This window comes from Pimephales promelas, chromosome 3 (genome assembly GCF_988280905.1).
Source record: "Pimephales promelas chromosome 3, fPimPro1.hap1.1, whole genome shotgun sequence".
Lineage (NCBI taxonomy): Eukaryota > Metazoa > Chordata > Actinopteri > Cypriniformes > Leuciscidae > Pimephales > Pimephales promelas.
Genome location: NC_142771.1, coordinates 34,668,811 through 34,692,431, shown reverse-complemented (window position 1 = coordinate 34,692,431; position 23,621 = coordinate 34,668,811). Strand labels below are relative to the sequence as shown.

General features: G+C 38.8%; 2 protein-coding genes across 2 annotated transcripts in view; one reads left to right on the top strand and one right to left on the bottom strand.

The window, feature by feature from the left end:
- Nucleotides 1-8,436: 8,436 nt before the first annotated feature.
- rdh8a (retinol dehydrogenase 8a) lies at nucleotides 8,437-22,690 on the bottom strand. The gene is made up of 6 exons (XM_039686009.2): nucleotides 22,386-22,690; nucleotides 16,971-17,132; nucleotides 12,523-12,702; nucleotides 12,233-12,326; nucleotides 9,299-9,482; nucleotides 8,437-9,188 (listed from the first exon to the last, which is right to left on the bottom strand). Exons 1-6 carry the CDS (start codon nucleotides 22,495-22,497, stop codon nucleotides 8,961-8,963), a joined length of 960 nt encoding a protein of 319 aa, XP_039541943.2. The 5' UTR covers nucleotides 22,498-22,690; the 3' UTR covers nucleotides 8,437-8,960.
- Nucleotides 11,017-23,621, top strand: part of col5a3a (collagen, type V, alpha 3a) — a 117,070-nt gene continuing 104,465 nt past the window's right edge. Inside the window, exon 1 of the mRNA XM_089128778.1 lies at nucleotides 11,017-11,168. The gene's annotated coding sequence lies outside the window, so the exon portion shown is untranslated. The remainder of the gene's footprint in view (nucleotides 11,169-23,621) is intronic.

The window sequence follows — 23,621 nt, the reverse complement described above, 5'->3', positions numbered from 1 at the left end:
AATTAATGAGTTAATTTTTCATGAGAAAAAAAGTTTTTCTCTGTTTTTCTGAATTAATGAGTTAATTTTTCATGGAATTTTTTTTTTGCTCTGTTTTTCTGAATTAACGAGTTAATTCAGAAAAAACAGAGCAAAAACTTTTTTTCTCACGAAAAATTAACTCATTAATTCAGAAAAACAGAGAAAAACTTTTTTCTCATGAAAAATTAACTAATTAATTCATAAAAAACAGAGCAAAAAAATTCTCATGAAAAATTAACTCATTAATTCAGAAAAACAGAGAAAAAAAAATTTGCTCATGAAAAATTAACTCATTAATTCAGAAAAACAGAGTAGATTTTTTTCTTCAAGTAAATGCAATACTCCTCCGTATTTATCAATGTTTTTTTAAAAACAATAAAATTATCTTGTTTTAAAGATGTTGAAATACTGTATATGTAGATCAAATGATTGACTCTCGCTGAATATCTGCGATTGAGTGTTTTCCATCACAAACAGACTACACAGACAGCAGTTTATGATCTTTGTGATAAGAGAGCTGAACTGTGAAGCCAGTGTCAAGCCAGACCAGCCAAGGAATTCTGGGAAAGCTGCAAAGTTGCTAATAGTGTGAAGAGAGAAAAAAACCTACTAGCTTAAATGAGAACAGGAAACAAGCAATTCCTGGTTTTTACATTTACATGACGCTTTTATCCAAAGGGACTTACATTGCATTTCAAGGCACACATTTAAGGGTTGTGTTTTTCACATATTTAACGAAAAACTGAAAGATGACACCTAAAAGGGTGCTTTTATGACATTTGTAAAGGGAGGATGCCAAAAAAACAACAACTGAGATTCCCAAAGTAGAGGGTGGAGTTGACGAACAAGAAACTGTTATTCAACAAAGAGTAGTTGGAGATGAGGGAATGTGTTCTGGCTGGGGAGGAGAGATACATGCAGGTAAATAAAAGACAGGATGGAGTGGGAAAGGAATGATTGTCAGGGTCTGTGGTTTGGCTGTCCACCAGGAGCAATCCCCCAGGAATCGTCGTAGTGCCAATAATTACCTGGAGTAGGAAAGACGGGAGTGAGGGATGTTTCCGCCTGTTACCTGCATACACAGCTGAGCCCATGGATTAGTGCAGTCTCGTTTTTTGACACCACTCTCCTCCCTTTCCTTTCATCCTCTGATTGGCTGTAAAAGCACCAGCCAAAGGGGCTTACAAGGGGCTCAGTTTTTGTGTCCGCAATAAAATCAGAGATATCGAATGTCGTCCCAGCTGGGTGGCAGCGGTTTGCTTGTATTCGTCACCCAAGCCCGGCACAATCACGGCAGTCGAAATGAGGTCTGACTAGGTTAATAGCGGAACAGGAGATTGAGTCCTTTAATCAGACTTTCAGAGTCATCTGAACCCCTGAAAGTTTTTCAGCCCTCTTTTTAAGTTCATGGAAATCCCTGGAGAGGGAGCCGGGAAAGCGAACAACTGCAGCGTAGTAATGACATTCAACTTTTTGTTTTTATAACAGACTTGCTCGGTGTGACCTTTTGGAGCAGTAGATGAGATCTGTAGAGCGATAGCACTGAAGGACCCAACAGTGAGCTCTGAAAACATGTTTGTTTATTTCATGTTGATTTCTGTGTTCTTTAGCAGGCATGCAGAGAGACAGACAAGAGATAGCCCTGGGTGCTTTACTGCCCTGTTGTTTACACTGGCAGCTTTTGACAGGCTGTGCTCCAGCCAACGGATAACTCTATAATGTATGCCAGGTGTTCTGCTTCCCTCAAAATAATCATTTTCTTAATCAAAAAATCATTTTCTTAATCAGCATTTAACCAAAATATCTAAACATCCTAAAACAGGGCAAAAAAACAGATGTGGTATTAAGTCTTGTTTTTAATTTAATCAGGTTCATGTTTAAATTAAGCACTGGCCAGTAAGAAAAATAATTCGTCTTTTAATTGTTTTTTTCACCCCATTGGCCAACATGGCATCATGACTTTTGCGTAAACATACACACCACTTTCAAGTCAAGTGGTGTGTTATCTATACGCATTTTGAGCTACATCTGGGGAGCGATATTTTTTTTCCTAGGATGGTAGGGGAAGACTCATAAATGGTATTAACCCCAGTGACGGGTAGGTTTAGGGACGGGGTTGGGGTAGGTCATATATTTATATACAGTAATGTAACGTTAAAGGAAAGAGAAAGCTTGAATGAAAGCATGAGCAAATTATGATGTATCTGTATGTAACGGATGTAGGCCGGTAAGAGCTGGCCAGGTTAACCTCACTCCCCTGATCTCAAGAGGCGTGCTAGTGCACCCTCCTCCCACACCGGAGACCCCAGTAAGAATCCCGCTTGGAGTAGGTTGCAATGGGCCGGTAACGCTTCCTTTTACAGTACAGTACTTACAGTGTACTTACCTAGAAAGTACTGGCTAATAGAAGGTAAGTACATGGAACAGGGGTAGGTTTAGGGGTAGGTTCAGGGTTAGTACTAGTTATTACCCAGTAATTGTAGTTACTAAAATAAGTACATAGTATTTACATGGGTAACTGGACTGTAAAAGGAAGTTACCAATGGGCCTAGGGCACTGCGTGTAAACTTTACTCCCTGGCCTCAAGAGACACACTAGCGGGTCGAGTAGGACCGGTTCCCTGTAGACATACGGGCACAGGCCACAACACCACCTATACGCCTTATTCACGGCAGCGCCATCTTTGATTTTTAATGAGAATGAAAGCGAGGCTGTGAGGGATAGACTTGCATCTCTTCAATGGGCTGTACTGTTATTTAATGTGTTTTTCGGATTGTTCTGCTCATGAAACACTGGAAAAATATCTTTCAAAGAAATGTCAGTTGACAAAAAACTCCCGACAATGTAAGCTGTGGAAAATTGTAAGTAATCTAGGAGCTTTATTCAGCTTTTTACAGCGGATGCCATTGGAAACATGGTAAGTCTATCCCTCACAGCCTCACTTTCATACCTGTCATGGCGCTGCTCTGAATAAGGTCTATTGGCTTAAATATCTCCAGCAGAACTTTTAAAGTAAAACTTTGGCCTGTTTGAGAATGATGGGAACATCCTCATATATATGTACGACTGCTGCTCGTGCAGAGCTTCCGAGGCCCGGGTCTTACAGACGGCCAACTGGGAGATCTGCAATGTCCTGCCTCTGCACTGCAGGCTGAAGTTGTTTCAGACTGCGAAGGTCTGAACCAGAGATGACCCAGGCTGTGGAGAGACCAGATGTTGCAGGAATGTCTCAGACAACCAGCACGCCAAAGATAATGCTGGAAGCCTTGCTGTTCCAACTCTTGATCGTGTACGTCTCATAGAGCCAATCTATGTCTGCTCGGCAACAAATTGCTTTTATATTGTGCATGTGAAAGTTGTGACAGGACGACGAATGTTCCCATATTTCAGTCAAAACCTGTGAAAGACGTCATAACTGTTTTGAGAGACCACAATGGCCTGATATGAATAATTGTGTTGTTTAATGAGATTTGTAACTCCTGCAATCTCTCAATTAGTAAAGAGGTCCTCTTTTGAATGCAAGGATTCTCAACCCTCGTTTCCCAAATCAGACGCATCTCAACTCCACACCACTCCCCCCAACCCCCTGCACGCCGTGGCCCACATCCCGTCCAAAGATTCGGGACACACAGCGGCCCCTTCCTCCCCCTCTGGACTGCCTTCCATTTCCCTTTTGATTGTGATTGACAGATTCTTTGTCCCATTGTACTGAGCTGTCGCCTCTGATGAAGACACACACACACACACACACACAAACACAATCTTGCTCGCGCACCTTGGCCTTGTTGCGCCGGACTGAAAGGTCTGTCATCGCCGAGACGTGAACGTAGTTGTGCTATCTGTGCTGGGTAAGTTTCCAGTGGTTTAGAAAACCAAGGACATGGTTGCACGATGCCTGACGCAGGCCGGAAGAATCTCGCGCAGTCCGTCTGCAATCTGCGCCGTGCTGAGGTGGTGTTGCTGAGCGGGACAGCTGGTGGGGGAGGCGAAAGGGATGCTCAATGTTGTCTGAAGTGGTTGTCATTAACACAGCTCCTCAGGGATGGGAACCAGGTCACATTCTCTCACTCCGCACAAAGCAGTGTGTGTGTGTGAGAGGGCTGGGGGTGCCGAGGGAGGGTGGCGGACGGGGACTAGGCCATGACCTCTTTATATCCATCAACATATCATTGGCCGGGTGTGCGCTGTCCAATCTGCAATGCGTCGGAATGTACTTTTTTGCCTCTTGCTTTTGCGGTCTCTCTGCTTGCTGTCACAGTCTTTATATCTCCTGCATCTTTTACTCTTACTTTGTCTCTTTCACTTTTCCCCATTTTGTGTTGGCCTTCCTTGCATAGTGACAAATACCTTGGCTATGTGACTAAAACAGCGCACAGGGCTGGAGGGGGTCCAGTACTCTGTATAATCATAAATAAAACATTTTCCGTACAAGGAACATGTGCTCAGGGTTATACACACCTTGTCAGGGATTTTGACAGCCTAATATTTAATCCACAATTCATACTTTGCAGTCACGTGACTACCATGGATACCTGGCGGGCAACAAACACTGACAAAATGGCGACAAACAGTGGCCAGCCAGGGGAATTGCAGCCTTCAAATACTACAATCAATTAACTATTTAGACCATATGTCACCGATATCTAAAATCAAGAATAGATTAAAATACTCGGAACGTGTGATCCATACACAGTCCACGCTGATTTTTCATTGCTTTAAAGCTGGCAAAGTCTCTACTTGGAGTTTGGAGATATTTACATAAGTTATATCTTATATCATATTGTCATCGTCATGTGACCAGCAGTTGCTTCTCTTCATTGCCATTCACAAATGGGATAGTATGTTTATAGAGTGGTGGACGTTGAGGTCACGTTATAAACACTTTACTAACCCATTTGTGAATGGCAGTTATAGACCAATGGACAGTTTGCATCACACTGGCTCCCTCTACAAAAACCCAATAGGATTTTTCCATAGGCTTTTGGATTATCGCAAAAGGTGCTCTGTGAAAGACTGATGCTTACACATTTTGTCCATCAAGATAAATAGCACAGATGTAACAGATATAACACAACTTTTATGAACTTTGAAGCCTAAATGCAGTAGCCAGAAAAAGCTAAAGGTAGGCTATAAATTTTACTAAACCACAGTCCCACGAATTCAGGGTCTCCGTCAACTCTTTCAGTTTTTATTTTAAAACATTTTCTCTGAAAGTTGGACTTAGAACATTTATAAGAGCACAATTATAAGCATAACAAGGCTGTAAAAGTGGACTGAGTTAGTCCCATTAAGTCACATGTTAGCAAGCAGCTTTTTTCAAGACGAGTAACCGCTTCAAAATTCATGAGTGGGCTAACACTGATGTACACTCACCTAAAGGATTATTAGGAACACCTGTTCAATTTCTTATTAATGCAATTATCTAATCAACCAATCACATGGCAGTTGCTTCAATGCATTTAGGGGTGTGGTCCTGGTCAAGACAATCTCCTGAACTCCAAACTGAATGTCAGAATGGGAAAATTTTGAGCGTGGCATGGTTGTTGGTGCCAGACAGGCCGGTCTAAGTATTTCACAATCTGCTCAATTACTGGGATTTTCACTCACAACCATTTCTAGGGTTTACAAAGAATGGTGTGAAAAGGGAAAAACATCCAGTGTGCGGCAGTCCTGTGGGCGAAAGTGCCTTGTTGATGCTAGAGGTCAGAGGAGAATGGGCCGACTGATAGAAGAGCAACTTGACTTAAATAACCACTCATTATAACCAAGGTATGCAGCAAAGCATTTGTGAAGCCACAACACGCTCAACCTTGAGGTGGATGGGCTATAACAGCCCCCACTCATCTCCACTACGAATTGGAAAAAGAGGCTACAATTTGCAAGAGCTCACCAAAATTGGACAGTCTCAAAATTGGATGAGTCTTGATTTCTGTTGAGACATTCAGATGGTAGAGTCAGAATTTGGCGTAAACAGAAGGAGAACATGGATCCATCATGCCTTGTTACCACTGTGCAGCTGGTGGTGGTGGTGTAATGGTGTGGGGGATGTTTTCTTGGCACACTTTAGGCCCCTTAGTACCAATTGGGCATCATTTAAATGCCACAGCCTACCTGAGCATTGTTTCTGACCATGTCCATCCCTTTATCGTCACCATGTGCACATCAACTGATGGCTACTTCCAGCAGGATAATGCACCATGGGGCCCTATTTTAACGATCTGAAACGCAAGTATCAAGCGCGAAGCGCAAGTAACTTTGTGGGCGGGTCTTGGGCCCTGTTGCTATTTTACCAACGGGATCAATTACTTTTGCGCCGACGCAAGTTTAAAAGGGGTTGGTCTGAAGTAGCTTCATTATTCAAAGGCGTGGTTTGGGCATAACGGAAACAAACCAATCAGAGCGTCATATCACATTCCCTTTAAGAGCGTGATCAACGAGGTGCGCTTGTTCCATGGCACAATTCTACTGTATTATAACGGCACATTTACCAGACGCGCTTCAGCATCGGTTCACAGCCGAGGAGATCGATGTTCTTGTCAGGGCCGTAAAAGAAAGAGAAGGGACATTGGGGATGGGACAAACCCACTCAAATTAGCTTCGGGTTAACATGCATATAATAATTTGAGTAAATGTGTAAGCTTTATGCCTATTTTTCCCATCGTCATGGACACAACAATGATTTCCCTCGTGTTTAAATATTTTTTCCTTATAACATTTGCAAACAAGTAAAATGCATCTGTGTAGATGAGAGAATCATCTACAGTTTATGCATGTTGTTCACACTCTGTATTATGGCCAATGCGCGTTTAAAATATAATCTGAATGTACGCGCAACGCGCCACTGACTTTAGACAATTTTTTTTCTGGTCATTGGCGCAATTGCTTTCTGGAACTGCAAAATAGCACCAGGGATAGTTTGCGCCTAAACACGCCTCCTTTTTTGCGGCAACCTGCCCAGGGATCGCAAGTCCATTCCCTAGTTTACTGATGTGCGTCTGTGGAGGGAAAAGTCCGCTTTGCACAGGTTCAAAATAGGAATGACACATGCGTCAGTGTATAAAGTCATTTGCGTCAGGTGCAAAAATAGGGCCCCATGTCTCAAAGCTCGAATCATTTCAAATTGGTTTCTTCATGACAGTGAGTTCACTGTACTAAAATGGCCCCCACAGTCACCAGATCTCAACCCAATAGAGCATCTTTGGGATGTGGTGGAACGGGAGCTTCGTGCCCTGGATGTGCATCCCACAAATCTCCATCCATTGCAAGATGCTATCCTATCAATATGGGCCAACATTTCTAAAGAATGCTTTCAGGCACCTTGTTGAATCAATGCCATGTAGAATTAAGGCAGTTCTGAATGTGAAGTCAAACACAGTATTAGTATGGTGTTCCTAATAATCCTTTAGGTGAGTGTATTTTATGTTGTATAAAAATATTTAAAATGTCTTAAGCTTGTGTTCACCACAGACCTTGTTTCAGCCATTTAACCACAATCATATTACAAAAACCCATTGACTTTGGGACAATGAAGCCAAAATTGCTAAAATGCTAACTCACTTCCGTGTTTTGGCCTACAAAGTGATGTCTTGCACCACTCTATTGGATGTGTGCTTCTGAATCCCCCCTGGAAGTTGATGTTCATCCAAGTACTTTTTGTCAACTGTTGAAAACTGTGAATTCGGACACATACTACTCTTTTTACATTTTGTTTTTTGCCTACTTTATAGTAGTTTCTCTTCTCAGTAAGAATGAATCATCAATGCCATCCCATTTTGAAGGATCCGAGGAATGCGGCCTTCATTTCTCATCCTTCATTTGACGTCATACGTAGGATGCATCAAGTAAACAAACCAATCACCCACAATTCTTAACACACATTCCAAATCAGTAACTTTATATTCAGTCATCATAAATAGGCCTATATTTAATATAAAGTGTTTATATTAAAGTAACTTTAATAGTATTTTTTTGTACTTGACCGCGGGGCAGAAAACCTAATTACAAACGCACTTACTAGATGCGCACTTACCAGACCGTCTCATTCTAGCGTTCGGTGCTGAGAAGAAGTTTAGCATAGGAGCCTTGGATGGATTGGACCAGAAAGGAGGACACAGATCTAATTAGGATACAGCTTCCCAATCCCAACTGAGAAGCGCCGTAATGACAGCACATCTGTGTGCTATTTCTTCTTTACTCTGCTAATGTACTCTGTCGCCCTCTGCTGGTTAAAATGAGAATGTCTGGCAGTCTGTCATTGGCTAATGTTGAGCATCCCACAGAGTAATGTGGTTAAGGCAGTTTCACTCTGTTGAGTGGTGTATTCAGTGTTGAGGTTTTTCTCAATCAAAGGAGCAGAATTAAGGTAAATGAATCTGGCACTGGATAAAAGTAAAAGCAGTTTGAACATGAAAGACGACAAGTGAAAACTACGCTTTAATACGCTTCCAGCCTTGAGCAAAACGATCACATTACATTGTTATTTAGGTTCAAAATCAGCACATCTTTAAATAAAGCTTTAAGACCTCCTAAATGTTCAAGTTAATTCAAATAAAAAACATAGACTTAGCTTATAAAAGGAGAAAAACAGATTTTAAACATAAGACAGAGACATTTCCATGTACGTCATTAGTACAAATGAAGGCAGCTATGTGATTATTTTTCACTTGATTGTGAACATGGTCTGTTTATTTTTTACAGACTAAAATGCTTCATAATTCACAATCATGGAATAACATAACCCACCTAATACATCTGTTGTTACGAAGTTGTTCTGATGAATAGAGTTGCTAAAACAAGCATGTGCATGTTTTTTTTTTATGTGTTTCAATGTGGAATACTCATATGAGGTATTGTATTATCCTGCTTGTTGCATTGAGTTGTGTCCTATTCTTCTGTAAACTGAGGGAAGTGTGAGTGTGTGCGTCTCACTGCTGCCCTCTTCAGTCAGGAGAAATGGTGCGTCTGCGCAGACAGTTGCATGTCAGGCATTTGAGGATGCTCATGGTAATGTGCATAAGCGAGCCAAAGTTAAAGAGCAGGTTGTAAAATGTGTGCACTGAAAGTCCTCCGGTCTCATCCGCGTATTTCATGGCCACAATGGGCGTGTAGAGGTTGTTGGTCAGATTCCGGAATCGAGGTCGGCTGGATTCAATCACTTTCTTGGTGCACTGGAACAGAAAATGACCAAAAATGCATGGAGAATTAAAAGAATGCAAAGCTTTAATGGGCGGAGCTAATGGTTTTCAATGCAATGAATTCGCCAAACGGTGGCACACACTTTAGCGATGTCATCAGGCCTTTGTCCCAATGCCTCAAAGATATCGATGGATGATGGAATGTACACATCCTTGAAGTATCTGACCGTGTCTGCGTCTGCTCCTGGATACTCCATCTTGGCCACTTCTTCCATCATCTTGGTTTCAAACTCTGTATGCACTGGGCCTGGCTCGATCATAGACAGTCTGGGAGTACAGAGGGAATGTTACAGTACATTGCAACTTGAACAAAAGAAAAAAAAGAAACAAAAGGTCTAAAGGCGCCACGCGATACCTTGCTACAAACCTGGTTTAGTTAAATGGTTGGAGTCATCTGTATGACAGATAATTGTATTTTCTGCATTCTCGTTTTCTGCCTCGTTTTAGCAAAAGTATCTATTTTGCTGCTCATGGTGTTTCTGCTACTGCTGTTAAAATAACCACGTCATCTGCAGCTCTTTTCGTCTTTAGCGGGAGAGAGATGCAATGCGTACAGAGCGGAAAGGACTTGAATGAAGCTTGTTTGGCTCCATATAAAAATATTATGAAGATGTAGAGTGAAAAATCTGTGGTTCGCCATTTAAATACCAAAGCTTTAAAGGGATAGTTCACCCCAAAAAATTCATTTGCTGTTAATTTAATGACCCTCAGGCCATTCAAAATGCTGTTGGCTTTTTTCTTTTTAAGCTGAAAACGTGGTCCTTGGTAATTAATTTTGGTTTCAGCTAAAAGTCTTCTTTACATTTCAACTGAAGAAAAAAATACACCAACATCTTGGATGGCCTGAGGGTGAGGGCATTTTCATTTCGGCTGAACTATCCCTTTAAGAGAGTAGTTCACTTTAAAAAAAAAAAAAAAACTTTTGCTGATAATTTACTCACCCCCATGTCATCCAAGATGTCCATGTCTTTCTTTCTTCAGTCGAAAAGAAATGAAAACATTCCAGGATTTTCCTCCATATAATGGACTTCAATGGGAACCAAACAGTTCAAGGTCCAAATGAGAGTTTTAGTGCAGCTTCAAAGGGCTTTAAACGACACCAGACGATGAATAAGGGTCTCATCAGGCGAAATGATCAGTCATTTAAAAAATAAATAAAAAAATTTAAGTTTTATAAGCACAAATGCTCGCCTTGCTCTGTTCTGTGATGAGCGTTCGTGACTCTCCAGTTCAAACTCGTTCATCAAAATGAACAAATCCTTTTTCGAGTCATGACTCGAAGGGTCCTTGATAAGACCCTTATTCATCATCTGGTGTCGTTTAAAGCCCTTTGAAGCTGCATTGAAACTCATTTGGACCTTGAACCGTTTGGTTCCCATTGAAGTCCATTATATGGAGAAAAATCCTGGAATGTTTTCATCAAAAACCTTAATTTTTTTTCGACTGAAGAAAGAAAGACATGGACATCTTGGATGACATGGGGTGAGCAAATTATAAGCAAAAGTTTTTTTAAAGTGAACTACTCCTTTAAGGCAAGGCATTTCACTCGGCGGCCATCTTTGAAAGGCCTCTTGGGAAGCTATTTTAGCCATGCTCCTATCTCTTTGAATGGGGAAACATCAAATTCTCTAAAGCTGTTCACCAAACTTAAGATTAAATTTTATAATAGAAATCACCAATGCAATTTGAAAACTGTTTCATCAATTTTGTTTCTAAACACTCAAATAATGACAAAAAAAACCTACATTTTTCAGGCTGGACCAGCTAATGTGCATGTGCAATCAACCATAAGGACAACTTACATCACACTGACAGACGGCAACGGACACTTCGCCGGGTTTTGTCGGATCAGTGTGCTGTTGAACAAGCTGAATCGGATTTAGAAAATCTGAAAAGTGACGTGCTGTAATCTGGTGACTGTCAGCTTTGGCCTGCTTCTGTCGGTGGATACCGGTAAGCACCCATCTTAGAACACTGTTTCTTTTGCAACTGGAGCTGACTTTTTCCAATTAGTGATTGGCTCTTTTATTTAGAAGCCGGGACTTATTCCTACATATTGGCCGTTGCACTTTGTCCCTTTCATAGTAATATGATTGCATTGCCTTTGCATATCTAAAGTCTTGTTTTCTTCGCGTTTTTAATGCAGAGAATTCAGACTTAAAGGAGTAGTTCACTTTAAAAAAAAAAAACTTTTGCTGATAATTTACTCACCCCCATGTCATCCAAGATGTCCATCTATAGTCGAAAAGAATAAAGGTTTTTGATGAAAACATTCCAGGGTTTTTCTCCATATAATGGACTTCAATGGGAACCAAACGGTTCAAGGTCCAAATGAGAGTTTCAGTGCAGGTTGAAAGGGCTTTAAACAACACCAGATGATGAATAAGGGTCTTATCAAGCGAAACTATCGCTCATTTAAAAAAAACCCCCCAAAGTTTAAGTTTTACAAGCTCAAATGGTCGCCTTGCTCTGTTCTGTGATGCGCGTTTGTGAGTCTCCTGTTCGAACTTCTTCATCAAAATGAACAAATCTTTTTTTGAGTCAATTCGATCATTTTGTTCGTTGAATGAACCAAATGACACGAAAAAAGATTTGTTCATTTTGATGAACGAGTTCGAACAGGAGAGTCACGAACGCTCATCACAGAACAGAGCAAGGCGACTATTTGAGCTTATAAAACTTAAACTTTGATATTTATTTTTGAAATAACCGTTCGTTTCGCTTGATAAGACCCTTATTCATCATCTGGAGTCGTTTAAAGCCCTTTGAACAGTTTGCAGTTTGCACTGAATCTGTCTTTTGGACCTTGAACCGTTTGGTTCCCATTGAAGTCCATTATATGGAGAAAAATGCTGGAATGTTTTCATCAAAAACCTTAATTTATTTTCGACTGAAGAAAGAAAGACGTGGACATCTTGGATGACATGGGGGTGAGTAAATTATCAGCAAAAGTTTTTTTAAAAGTGAACTACTCCTTTAATGTCAATAGGCCCTCAACCATACTTCAAATCACTTACTTGACATTAAACTTCAGCAGCTGCACAGCCATACTCTCACAGAAGCCCTCTATGGCGAACTTAGAAGCCGTGTACACATCATTGAAGACCACACCTGCAAGATTAGATCAATAGAGATATATTCAGTGATAATGTCATTGGTCTGCTAATGTGTCTCAAACCATGTGTGGCATTTCTTCCGTCATAATGCTAAGTGCAGAACTCTGAATGGCTTTATTGTTGATCTGACTGCCAAGCATTCAGCTGTGTGACACAGAAGGTTTCAGTCAGGCTTGGTGTGTCCGTTTTACCCTGCAGGCCCATTACACTGCTCATGACGATAATGTGGCCGTCTCGCCTCTTCTTCATGTCTGGCATGACCTCTTTTATCATGCGCACCGTTCCGAAGAAGTTGGTCTCGAACACTTTCTTCATCTCGTCCATACTGATGCTCTCCACTGGTCCCAGCAAACCCACTCCTGCATTATTAACTGGAAAATCAGAAAGGGAACACGGATGGTTATGGACTAGTATTGTGAATCATTCAACCCATGCTTATTATAGTTTCTAGCAAACTCATGTCTGTGGTCATTTTAGTACTCTATCTAATAGGCAGGAAAACAAATCTGTTCAGTTTGTATAACGCCAATCCATGCCTAAACCAAATCCTATTAAAGTTAATGCGTCTAAGTCTGAACAGTCCAATAGGATTTGGTGCACGTTTTTTTTTTAGTAGTCATGTGACGCGTTTATACAACAGGTGTTTTGTCAAGAATAGCAACAGGTAGTGAACCCTTCATAAGGTAGTGCACTTAAAGGAGTAGTTCACTTTTAACCCTCAGGTGCTCTTCGGTCATTTCTGACTGAAAAATTTTCTGTTTTGCATTTCTAAAAATCACAGCTTCATTGGAATGTTATGAAACTTGGTGACTTTTATGGCATTGGGTATGTGAATACAAAAAAAAAAAAAATTAAGTCATGATCCGAGCATGCTAAGTGGTCGTAAAAAAATAGTCACACTTGTGGTCTTCGGTCAGAAATGACCGACCCATAGGAAATGAATGGGAAATTGACAAAAACACAAAAAATCACTATTTTTTTATTTTTATTATTATTTTTTTTTAATAAAAAATCGTTTTTGAGATTGTTTCAACTATATATTCAAATCCACCAAAAAAAAAAAAAAATGTGTTCATAAACATCTGGGGAATTCACATGATTCTCCATAGAGAGCTGTACATGCCATCTACTGGTTGCACCATGATTCTACGCTTTTCTCTATACTGTAACCAGATTTTCTTTCATGTTTTGTAAAAAATGTCAAGCATTACTTTTTAAATCATTATGTTTCAATATTTTTTGCCGTGCTTTAAAGAAGTACACTTGTTTTAATGTGTTGACTAACATACTAAAGCACATGCTTTAGTATGTTAGTACTAAAGCATGTAGTACTAACATACTTTCATGCTGGGTTGGCTCCGCCCCCTTTCCAAGATGGCTGCATGTCCTTCTGTCTGCTCTTTGCCTGTCCATTTTTAGCTCTTTTAAAGGTTTTTAAAACACCTTTCACTGAAATAATCCAGACAGTGCCTTCATTTAACCTACCCTGTTGTATTTGTGAGCTTGTGAGCTCTTGGCCTATTATTTGGTTTGAGGCCTATCTTCATACTACAACCCAAGGATCTTCTGCAGTGTGGCTTGTCTTCAGCCTAGATCTGTGACGGTTTCTTAAAACAGGATTTGCAGCAAGATAACAACACAGCTGCATTGTTGTTCGCCTCCAGCAAACACTAAAGCCTATGGGATCTGGCTACAGAGGTTCTCGGCCTATTCCACCTGGTCTGAGGCCTACCTATTTGTTTTCAAGAGGATCTTGGCCAACTCCACCTACTCCATCACACATCAGGCTTGTCTCCTGCACGCATCGAAGTCTGTGCTACACTACTAAAGAATCATGTATTACTTTATAAAAATCCTACTGGTTCTCTGGATTTTGTCATTCACCCTTTTGCTGCATGTACAGTACCAGGACCCCGGGCCTGTTGGTAAACGCACTCTAGGATCTCCTACAGCATTGCACTGTCGGGGAACATTAGACTTCATTCGTCAATCAAGAAATGTCACATCCTATTGGATTACTAAATCTGTTGGACTTTCTGTCACCCAGGTATTTCGAACCCTTCCATATTTTTCAATTGTGCTTCTGCAGGAACTGTTTGACTCTAACTTGTTACTAGCTCTGCCCTTTGTTCTGGTGTTGCTTTTAGACGTATGTTAATTATTCTCATGTTATTTATCTCTGGTAATGTTCGTCCAAATCCTGGCCCAGCTAACTCAGTTACTGCCCAGCTGTCATTTGGTGAATTTTGTGACCGTAAATCATTGGGTTTTTTACATGTAAATATCTGCAGTCTGCTGAATTCTAAGCATTTTGACACTTTAAAAACATCGGTGCACACAGCTAATCCTGATGTTCTTGCTGTCTCTGAAACCTGGCGTAAAAAAGGGAACTCTAATCTTGACATATGCATACCAGGCTATAATGTGTTTCGTCAGGATAGGGTTACCAGGGGTGGTGGTGTAGCTATGCATGTTAAAGATCATCTGCAATGTACTGTTGTTCTTTCTAAGTCAGTTCCTAAACAACTTGAACTAGAGGTACTAAAGCTTCGGCTTTCAACTACTTTCTCAATCTCTGTTGCTGTTTGCTATAGAGCACCTTCAGCTCCAGCTTCTGCACTCACAGCCTTTAGTCAACTCTTAGCTCCTTATAGATCCTCTGAGTTTGTCCTGATGGGTGATCTGAACTGGGACATGTTCAATCCCCCAAATACAGTTTTGCAACAGCTTGATGCTCTAAACCTTACTCAGATGATATCAGAGCCCACCAGACCTAATTATAAATCTCCCGCATCATCCACTCTGATTGACCTTATTTTGACTAACAATCCATCTAATTATCAAACAGGAGTGTTCAGTCAAATAAGTGATCATTGCGCTATTGCATGTATACGGTCTGGCCGTTCATTCAACTTTTCTTTCAACTTGACACAATCTATCATTCAGCCATCCGTTTTGCCACTAATGCACCCTATCACACTCATCACTGCGACCTGTATAAACTGGTGGGTTGGCCCTCCCTTCATACCCGACGGCTCCATCATTGGTTTCTCTTCATATATAAGACAATTCTGGGCAAGGCACCTCTCTATTTGTCATCCCTACTTCATGCCGCTCATAACACCTATCACACAAGATCAAGTAATTTGATTAAATTTAGTATCCCCCCTACTTCTACTACCTTTGGACATAATGCCTTCCGCTTTGCATCAGTACACGACTGGAACATACTACAAAATACCCTGAAACTTACATCTCTGATCCCAATCTCCACCTTTAAGCAAAACCTCGAAAATTACATAGTTGACTCTTGTTCCTGCTGACAATCATGAACCATATTTACACACTTATTTAAGCACTCTATTCGTTTTCTTTTCCCTCTTTGTTGTCTTTTTTCTTTTTATTTAGCTGCTTGTTCTAAGTGTTATGTGTTTGACTATGTACAGCTGTACATTATGTTCTTATTTTTTCCTGTAGCCTCTTGGCCAGGTCATGTTTGTAAATGAGAAGTGGTTCTCAAACATTTTACCTGGATAAATAAAGGTTAAAAAAAAAAAAAAAACATGCAAAGTGCTTGATTATAATTTTAACTAATAATGTGTAATTCAATATTACTTTTAAAGTTTATATAATGTAATATAATTGATCATTACAAACATATTTAAATACGTGACATATAAGTTTCAATAGAAATTATATTTCAAGTATATTTTAGTTTACTGCTTGCTCGTGCATTCGGCAATACACTTTAACCACATCACTGTAAAAAAATATATTTTCATGATTTGTAATCACAACATTTTTTATTTTGTCAAATCAACTTAAATAATTTAAGTAGTTCAGATAACATAATATTTTGAGTTTCTGACTCCTCGATTTTTCCATTTCAATGAACTTAAAATTTTAAGGCAACCAGGTTACTTCATTTTTAAGTTAAACCAACAATATTTTTTTACAGTGTAGAAGTATAAATTACAAGATGTACTAAATTAAAAAAGCAAGTTCAGCTAAATGCTTATAATATAAATTCAAACTATAATACACTTTCACTTATTTGCGATTAACACATGCCCGATACACAATATTACTCAAAATAACCACTCGTTTTAAAAGTACGTTTAGGATGTAGAAGACCATGAAGCATGTTTGCAAACAGTTTGATGTTAGCAGGCCAAGGAAAGTTGGCTTGCTAACTTGCTAATTTTTTTACAGTAGACTTTTCGCTCTTTTCACAACCCCAAATCTGATCCTGCTGCATATAAATTACAGTTACTGAACTTACTGAACAGCCCATGTAATATATATATATATATATATATATATGAAGAGTTCAGATGCAAAAGCCTCTAAGTGCCATTTGAAATTTTCTTCTAGAATGATCATTTTTATCAAGCTTGTATATTTAAGTTCAGTAATTTCACTTAAATGGCAATGATAATTACCCATTAATTGTCATTTAAGTGAAATTACTGAACTTAAATATACAAGTTTGATAAAAATCATCATTAAAGAAGAAAATTTCAAATGGCATTTAGAGGCTTTTCCATCTGAACTCTTCATATATATATATATATATATAAATTGGATCTCCCCTGCAGTGTGAACAAAGCCAATGAGGTCAAAGGCATCCCGCACTCACTGAGAATATCGATGTGGCGGTCCTTTACACTGTCAATACACTGCTTGACCGAGTCATCACTACACACATCCAATGCCAGCAGTGTCAGGGTCTTGCCATACGCGTCACCCGCTGCTTCCACCAGCTGGTCCTTCTTTTTCAGGTTTCTCATAGTGGCAATAACTTCAAGACAAAATGACAGGAAACAAGCATGTCATTAACAAAACAGTAATCACTCGAAAGTTCAAACCTTGTATCTACAACTAAGAGGATTTGGATGCTTTGTTCTGAAATCAGCACAGGAGATTGCAGTTAGATTGAATTTGGTCTAATTCATGATATGCTGCTGACCCAAACAAACACTCAGTGTAACCAGTGGTGTGTGTTGCTTAATTTAAAACCGTGGCTGAAAGATAAGCTGAAGAGATTAACATTCTAATGCACTTTGCACTTTGAACGCAACGCATGAGTGACACTGACCTACATCAAGCGCCCATCCCAGATTTTCCGAACATTTTTCATCTGAAATAATCAGTTTTATCAGTTTTTGAAAAAACTATCCAGTCCACTCTGATGTCAGTGATCAGCTGTGCTGGCAAGTTCTTCATGAAAAGCAAAGCAAATGTTTTTTTTTTTTTTTTTTTTTTTTACCACCTTTCCATATTTTAGGTTGATTTGATTTTGATTTTGAAATGATTAGTTTTGTTCTGTGCACACTAAATTCTTTTAATGGACCCACTCTCGATATTTATTTATCAAAAACTATAATAAAGAAATGCACTACCATTTAAAAGTTTGGGGTCAGTTTAATCGTTTTTTTATTATTATTAATACTTTTCAGCAAGGCTGTTTTAAATTGATCAAAAATTACAGTAAAGGCTTTTCTTAAAAAAAATATATATATTTCAAATAAGCGATAATTTCATATTAGAATGATTTCTGAAGAATCGTGTGAATCTGATGATACTTAAACATTCCGATTTGATCACAGAAAAAATATATATTTCAAATTCTATTAATAATATTAGACAATATGACAATTTTACTGTATTTTTTTGATCAAATACGAGACTTCTTTCAAAAACGTTAAAAAAATCTAATCGATCCTAAACTTCTAAAAGGTAATTTTCGTGAATACATGATGACCCGTTGTTAAAGTCAAGGAGAACTCCAGGAGAAAAAAGGAGAACTCCAGTCAATTTTAACATCGAACTCATTTTTTTGTACATTTGGAGTGCTGTCAGTACAGACAAAAACAATCGTCTTTTTAAAATTCGCACCCTGTTGACTTCAATGGGGCATGTTCTAAACCTGCTTTCAGCCTCTTAACATCCTTGATTTGTCATTACGAGTGCACAGCCATGTGAGTGGTGTTAATAAGAGTGACCACGGTCAATCTGACTGCAGTAGACGTGAAAGATATGAATAAAAATGATGTTAATTCAGCCAGCTCACATACCTGTATTTGCTTCCTGTTTTCGGTCGAAGCCCACAGTAGTCGATTGTCAATCTCTTGCGCGCGATCATAAGTGAATATCATCTCAAACCTCCTCCGTGTGTTCAACATCTGATTCGGATGAACTATCCATTTGAGCTGATATTCTCAGAACACCACACAGTGGATGATTTGATATGATATTCACCAATGATCGCGATCACAAACTCGACAATCGACTACTGTGGGCTTCGACCGAAAACAGGAAGCAAATAGAGGTATGTGAGCTGGCTGAATTAACATCATTTTTATTAATATCTTTCACATCTACTGCAGTCAGATTGACCGTGGTCACTCTTAATAACACCACTCACATGGCTGTGCACTCGTAATGACTAATCAAGGATGTTAAGAGGCTAAAACAGGTTTAGAACATGCCCCATTGAAGTCAACAGGGTGCGAATTTTAAAAAGACGATAACACGGTGTAGGCAACAACGATTGTTTTTGTCTGTACTGACAGCACTCCAAATGTACAAAAAAATGAGCTCAATGTTAAAATTGACCAGAATTCACCTTTAATATAGTGCTTTGATTGTTTCAAACATCTTCACGATAATAAACAGGAAAATAACAATCAATAATGCCAACTTCAAATCAAATATGAAATAAATTATAATTCTGCTATCATTATTCATCTCAAATCAGTTCAGTGTTTATTCAGTTCAGTTCAATAACCGTGTAAAGTTCATCAAATGAGTTCAATTCAGCTACAAAGGCCTCTTTATTGCCCATAAACGCAATAGAAGAATGAACTGGTGTAACATAATTTTCTAAATTGAAGTATATATATATATATATATATATATATATATATATATATATATATATATTGTTTCTTTAAAAAAGTCCCTTTCTATATTTTCAGTTTCTTTTTCTCACTTTCTTGTATTGATGAATAAATAAAAACAGACGATATTCAACTTCAACGTGCTTACTTTTCGCGTTGACAATGATATATCTTATTTTTGCTCTCTTTCTCTGTGGCACTAGCACATCTTCAGTAGCCTACATTGAGGTTTGATTTGCTGATCAAATCCTGTCTGATTTACAGATCAAGCCTTTGTAGCTTTTTTAAGCGTTGTTCATTCAGTCTGTCAACATCCCTGATCAGTCAAAGCCCAGCTGCTGTTGAAAAGTGCCAGTAAACATGCGGAGACGAGAGAACATAATGCATCTGTAGGGTGATGATGATGGAGAGACACAGCTGCTGGGAAATCTGCATTCCTGTCTTCTCAAACTAGATTTCACTTGTATATAAAGAATAAGCTGTACTTGATGAGAGGAGAACTTTAATTCTTACGACACACAAGGCATGCGGAGCCAAACTAGGCCACGATATAAATGTGTTTACGCGAACAACCGCCTCATTGTTAAAGCTGTTGTTTTAAGACTTGAGGCCGATTAAACATTCTTGAATGAGCCACCCTCAATTATAATTGGATTATTCTTTTTTTTTTTTTGGCTTCTTTGAAGTTGGCATACATCACAGCTCCTCATTATAACCAGAACCAATTGGAAAAGGATTTTATTTTTGTTTCGGAAAATAATCCACTGTTGCAATGCTCTTAGAATGGGAACAAAGTTCAAATGGAATTCATTTAAAAGATGAAAAAGAATGAAAGATGGTTTGCTTTTCAACTTTCTTAAAAGCCTCCCTTACGTTTGTAGCGATACTGTAAGAGAGGTCCACCAATCTTAAAATACACTCGCTGTTTGGATTTAAATAGGCAAATGCTTAAGAGACTGGATCAGTTCTTGTGTAGCGTTCATGTAGGAAAACACGTCAGATCACAATACTTCCATCAAGAGGTGCATACATTTTTGGACAAGATCTTGTATTGTCGATGCAAGAGTCCAGCACTCTGTAAAGTCTCCTCCAGCACATGCCAAAGACTTCAAGTTCCTCCCAACCATTCTTACACAATTTGAGCCTGATGAATCATTGTCATCCTCGAATATGGCCATGATGCGTCTTCCTACATGGGTGTTTAGAGGAGTGGTTCACTTTTAAAAAAAAGTCTTTCTTGTCTGTCTTTCTTCAGTCGAAAAGAAATTAAGGTTTTTGATGAAAACATTCCTGGATTTTTCTCCATATAATGGACTTCAATGGGAACCAAACGGTTCAAGGTCCAAAAGACAGTTTCAGTGCAAACGTCAAACTGTTCAAAGGGCTTTAAACGATTCCAGACGATGAATAAGGGTCTTATCAAGCGAAACGATCGCTCATTTGAAAAAAAAAAATAACAAAGTTTAAGTTTTATAAGCTCAAATGGTCGCCTTGCTCTGTTCTGTGATGCACGTTCGTGACTCTCCTGTTTGAAAATGAACGAATCTTTTCCAGAGTCAATTTGTTCATTTCGTTTGTTGAATGAAACAAATGATACAAAAAAAGATTTGTTCATTTTGATGAACACGTTCGAACAGGAGAGTCACGAACGTGCATCAAAGAAACAGAGCAAGGCGAGCATTTGAGCTTATAAAACTTAAACTTTGTTTTTTTTTTTGTTTAAAATGAGCGATCGTTTCGCTTGATAAGACCCTTATTCATCGTCTGGAATCGTTTAAAGCCATTTGAACAGTTTGCACTGAAACTGTCTTTTGGACATTGAACCGTTTGGTTCCCATTGAAGTCCATTATATGGAGAAAAATGCTGGAATGTTTTCATCAAAAACCAAAAGAAAGAATGACATTGACATCTTGGATGACATGGGGGTGAGTAAATTATCAGCAAATGTTTTTTTTAAAAGTGAACTACTCCTTTAAGAAATGAAAAGCTACACACTCCATCAATTAGAATTAGAAGAACTGATGCCAAACATATAACATGATAGAAACACAATAATCAATTCACTAATGATCCAGTCATAGACTCTCAAGCATTTGCCTACACATTTTATTTATAGCGACTTTTATTTTTTGTTTTGAGCGGGCAGTGAATTTAAAAATGTTTTCAAGTCACAAATACATTTATATATAAATTTAACCAAATTAATTAAAATGTAAAGTAGAAGCACTCAATCAATGTTTGCAGTAGTCTAAGCATCATAAGTATGTAAATAAATTAAACGGATAGTTCCAAACCTATATGAGTTTATAAACAAAGATATTTTGAAGTAACTAAACAGTCGATGGACCCCATTGACTTCATTGAATGAACTGTTTGGTTAACAACATTCTTCAAAATACCAATTTTTTTTTTGTTTAGCAGAAGAACTAAATAATCTATTAACTATCCCTTTAATGTGCTACTACTACACATGTCATTATAGGGCAGGCTTCATCTCTCAATCCACTGAAAAAGTTTGAGGGCCTCCAGTGCAAACCATTTGATTGACATTAATGAGTCTCTGTATGCAGTCAAGTAGGAGATAACAAATGTCCAATGGTTTTGCCCTGCTCAAAGTGCAGATGAAGTCTTCAGAAGACCCTCGCTTTAGAGCCCTCAACTTGTACAGGTCTCAAACTTTGTCCCTCTCCCAACACTCATTCCAGTGTGTGGACTATTGGCGCATTAGACACGGCACTAAACCAGGGCAGCGGTCTACAATTCACAGCCATAAAGAGAGCTTTGTACTGGAGAAGTCACTTGAAAGAGAACTGGCAGTCTCTTTATGATCTCCGCCTGGCAAGCGGTATCCTCGCGGAGCCGTACCCTGGAAACTGCGCTTTCACATGATAATAAAGACCCTTTGGGTTCAGCTAAAGAAAAGTGAATGTATAATCTTGCGGTTCGAATGAAGAGACAAACTAATGCGAAAATGTACAGCGCGTTATGTCATAAAAAATACCCCAACAGCTGCGTTTACAAAGTAAGACAGGCTATCGGCTAGAAGCGCGTGAACTTATAATACCTACAACTTCTGAAACAAGTTTAAACGAAAAGTCGAAAGCCCGAAACGTTCTATAGAGGTGTGAACGCTGAATTAGAACGCGTTTACCATGGTAACGCTTGTTTTCGTCTCTGGCCAGCAGCACGGCGATCCTCAGTCCGATCCCAGAGGAGCAGCCGGTGATCAGCACCACTTTCTGCTCGCCACCGCCACTCGCCATGGCAACTCCTGTCAGTCTCAGCTGGATCAGGGGACTCCGACAAACTTAAAGCGGATAACGCAACCCGGCGCTCATGTGAGCGGGTTATGCGGTCACATGGCAGACAGAAAATCGTTAACGCGCATCAGCGTTTACTGTAGCCTACTGCTTTGAAAAACAAACAGATTAACGCAGTGAGACGCATCCTGGGCTGTGGGCGCAAAGGGGAGAGAGAGGTGTGTGTTTGGGGAGGGGACGGGTGTCTGAGCCTAGGAAAATACACTCAATCAACAATCAATTACAAGAAAACACATTTAATTAGTTTAATTTAAGTTCATCTGAAAAGTTAAACTTTTATTTTGGATGCGATTAATCGTTTGACAGCCCAATATATATATATATTGGGCTGTCAAACGATTAATCGATTGTATCTATATACAGTATATACATGAAAATATTTCTTAAATATATACAATGTGTGTGTGTGTGTATTTATATAAAATAATTATACACAGTGCATCCACATATATTATGTAAACACAAACTTTTATTTTGGATGCGATTAATTGCGATTAATCGTTTGACAGCCCTAATATATATATATTTAAAATCCTTATATAATATTATATTATGTAACACTTTATTTTAAGGTGACATTATTACATGTAGCCTACTTATAGTAGTAGCCTAACAGTAGCCTACATTATGTTGGCCTATATTTATAGCCTACTGTAACTTAATGGTAGCACTTTTTTTAAGGTGACATGGGCCTACTTACATGTTAGGCTACTAAATGTTCTTAATAGAAACAGTAACTTATGCATAATTAATTTACAAGTAACTAGGCCTAGCCCTAAACCAAACCCTATTAACCGTAACTCTAGTAAAAGGCTACATGTAGTTTATTAAAATTACTCAGTCCTTATTTGAGTAAGTAGCCTACAGTACACTACGTCCCCTTAAAATAAAGTTTAAACTTACATTAGGCTATATTATATTATTATCCAGCAAACTTACATAAGTTTTGGAAAATGAGTGGAGGGATATATTCATCATTTTTTTTGTTTGTTTGTTATTTATGGTTATAATTAAAGTGAATTTGGTTGATTGTTCTCGTGACTCAGTTTATTAAGCGTATTTGTTTG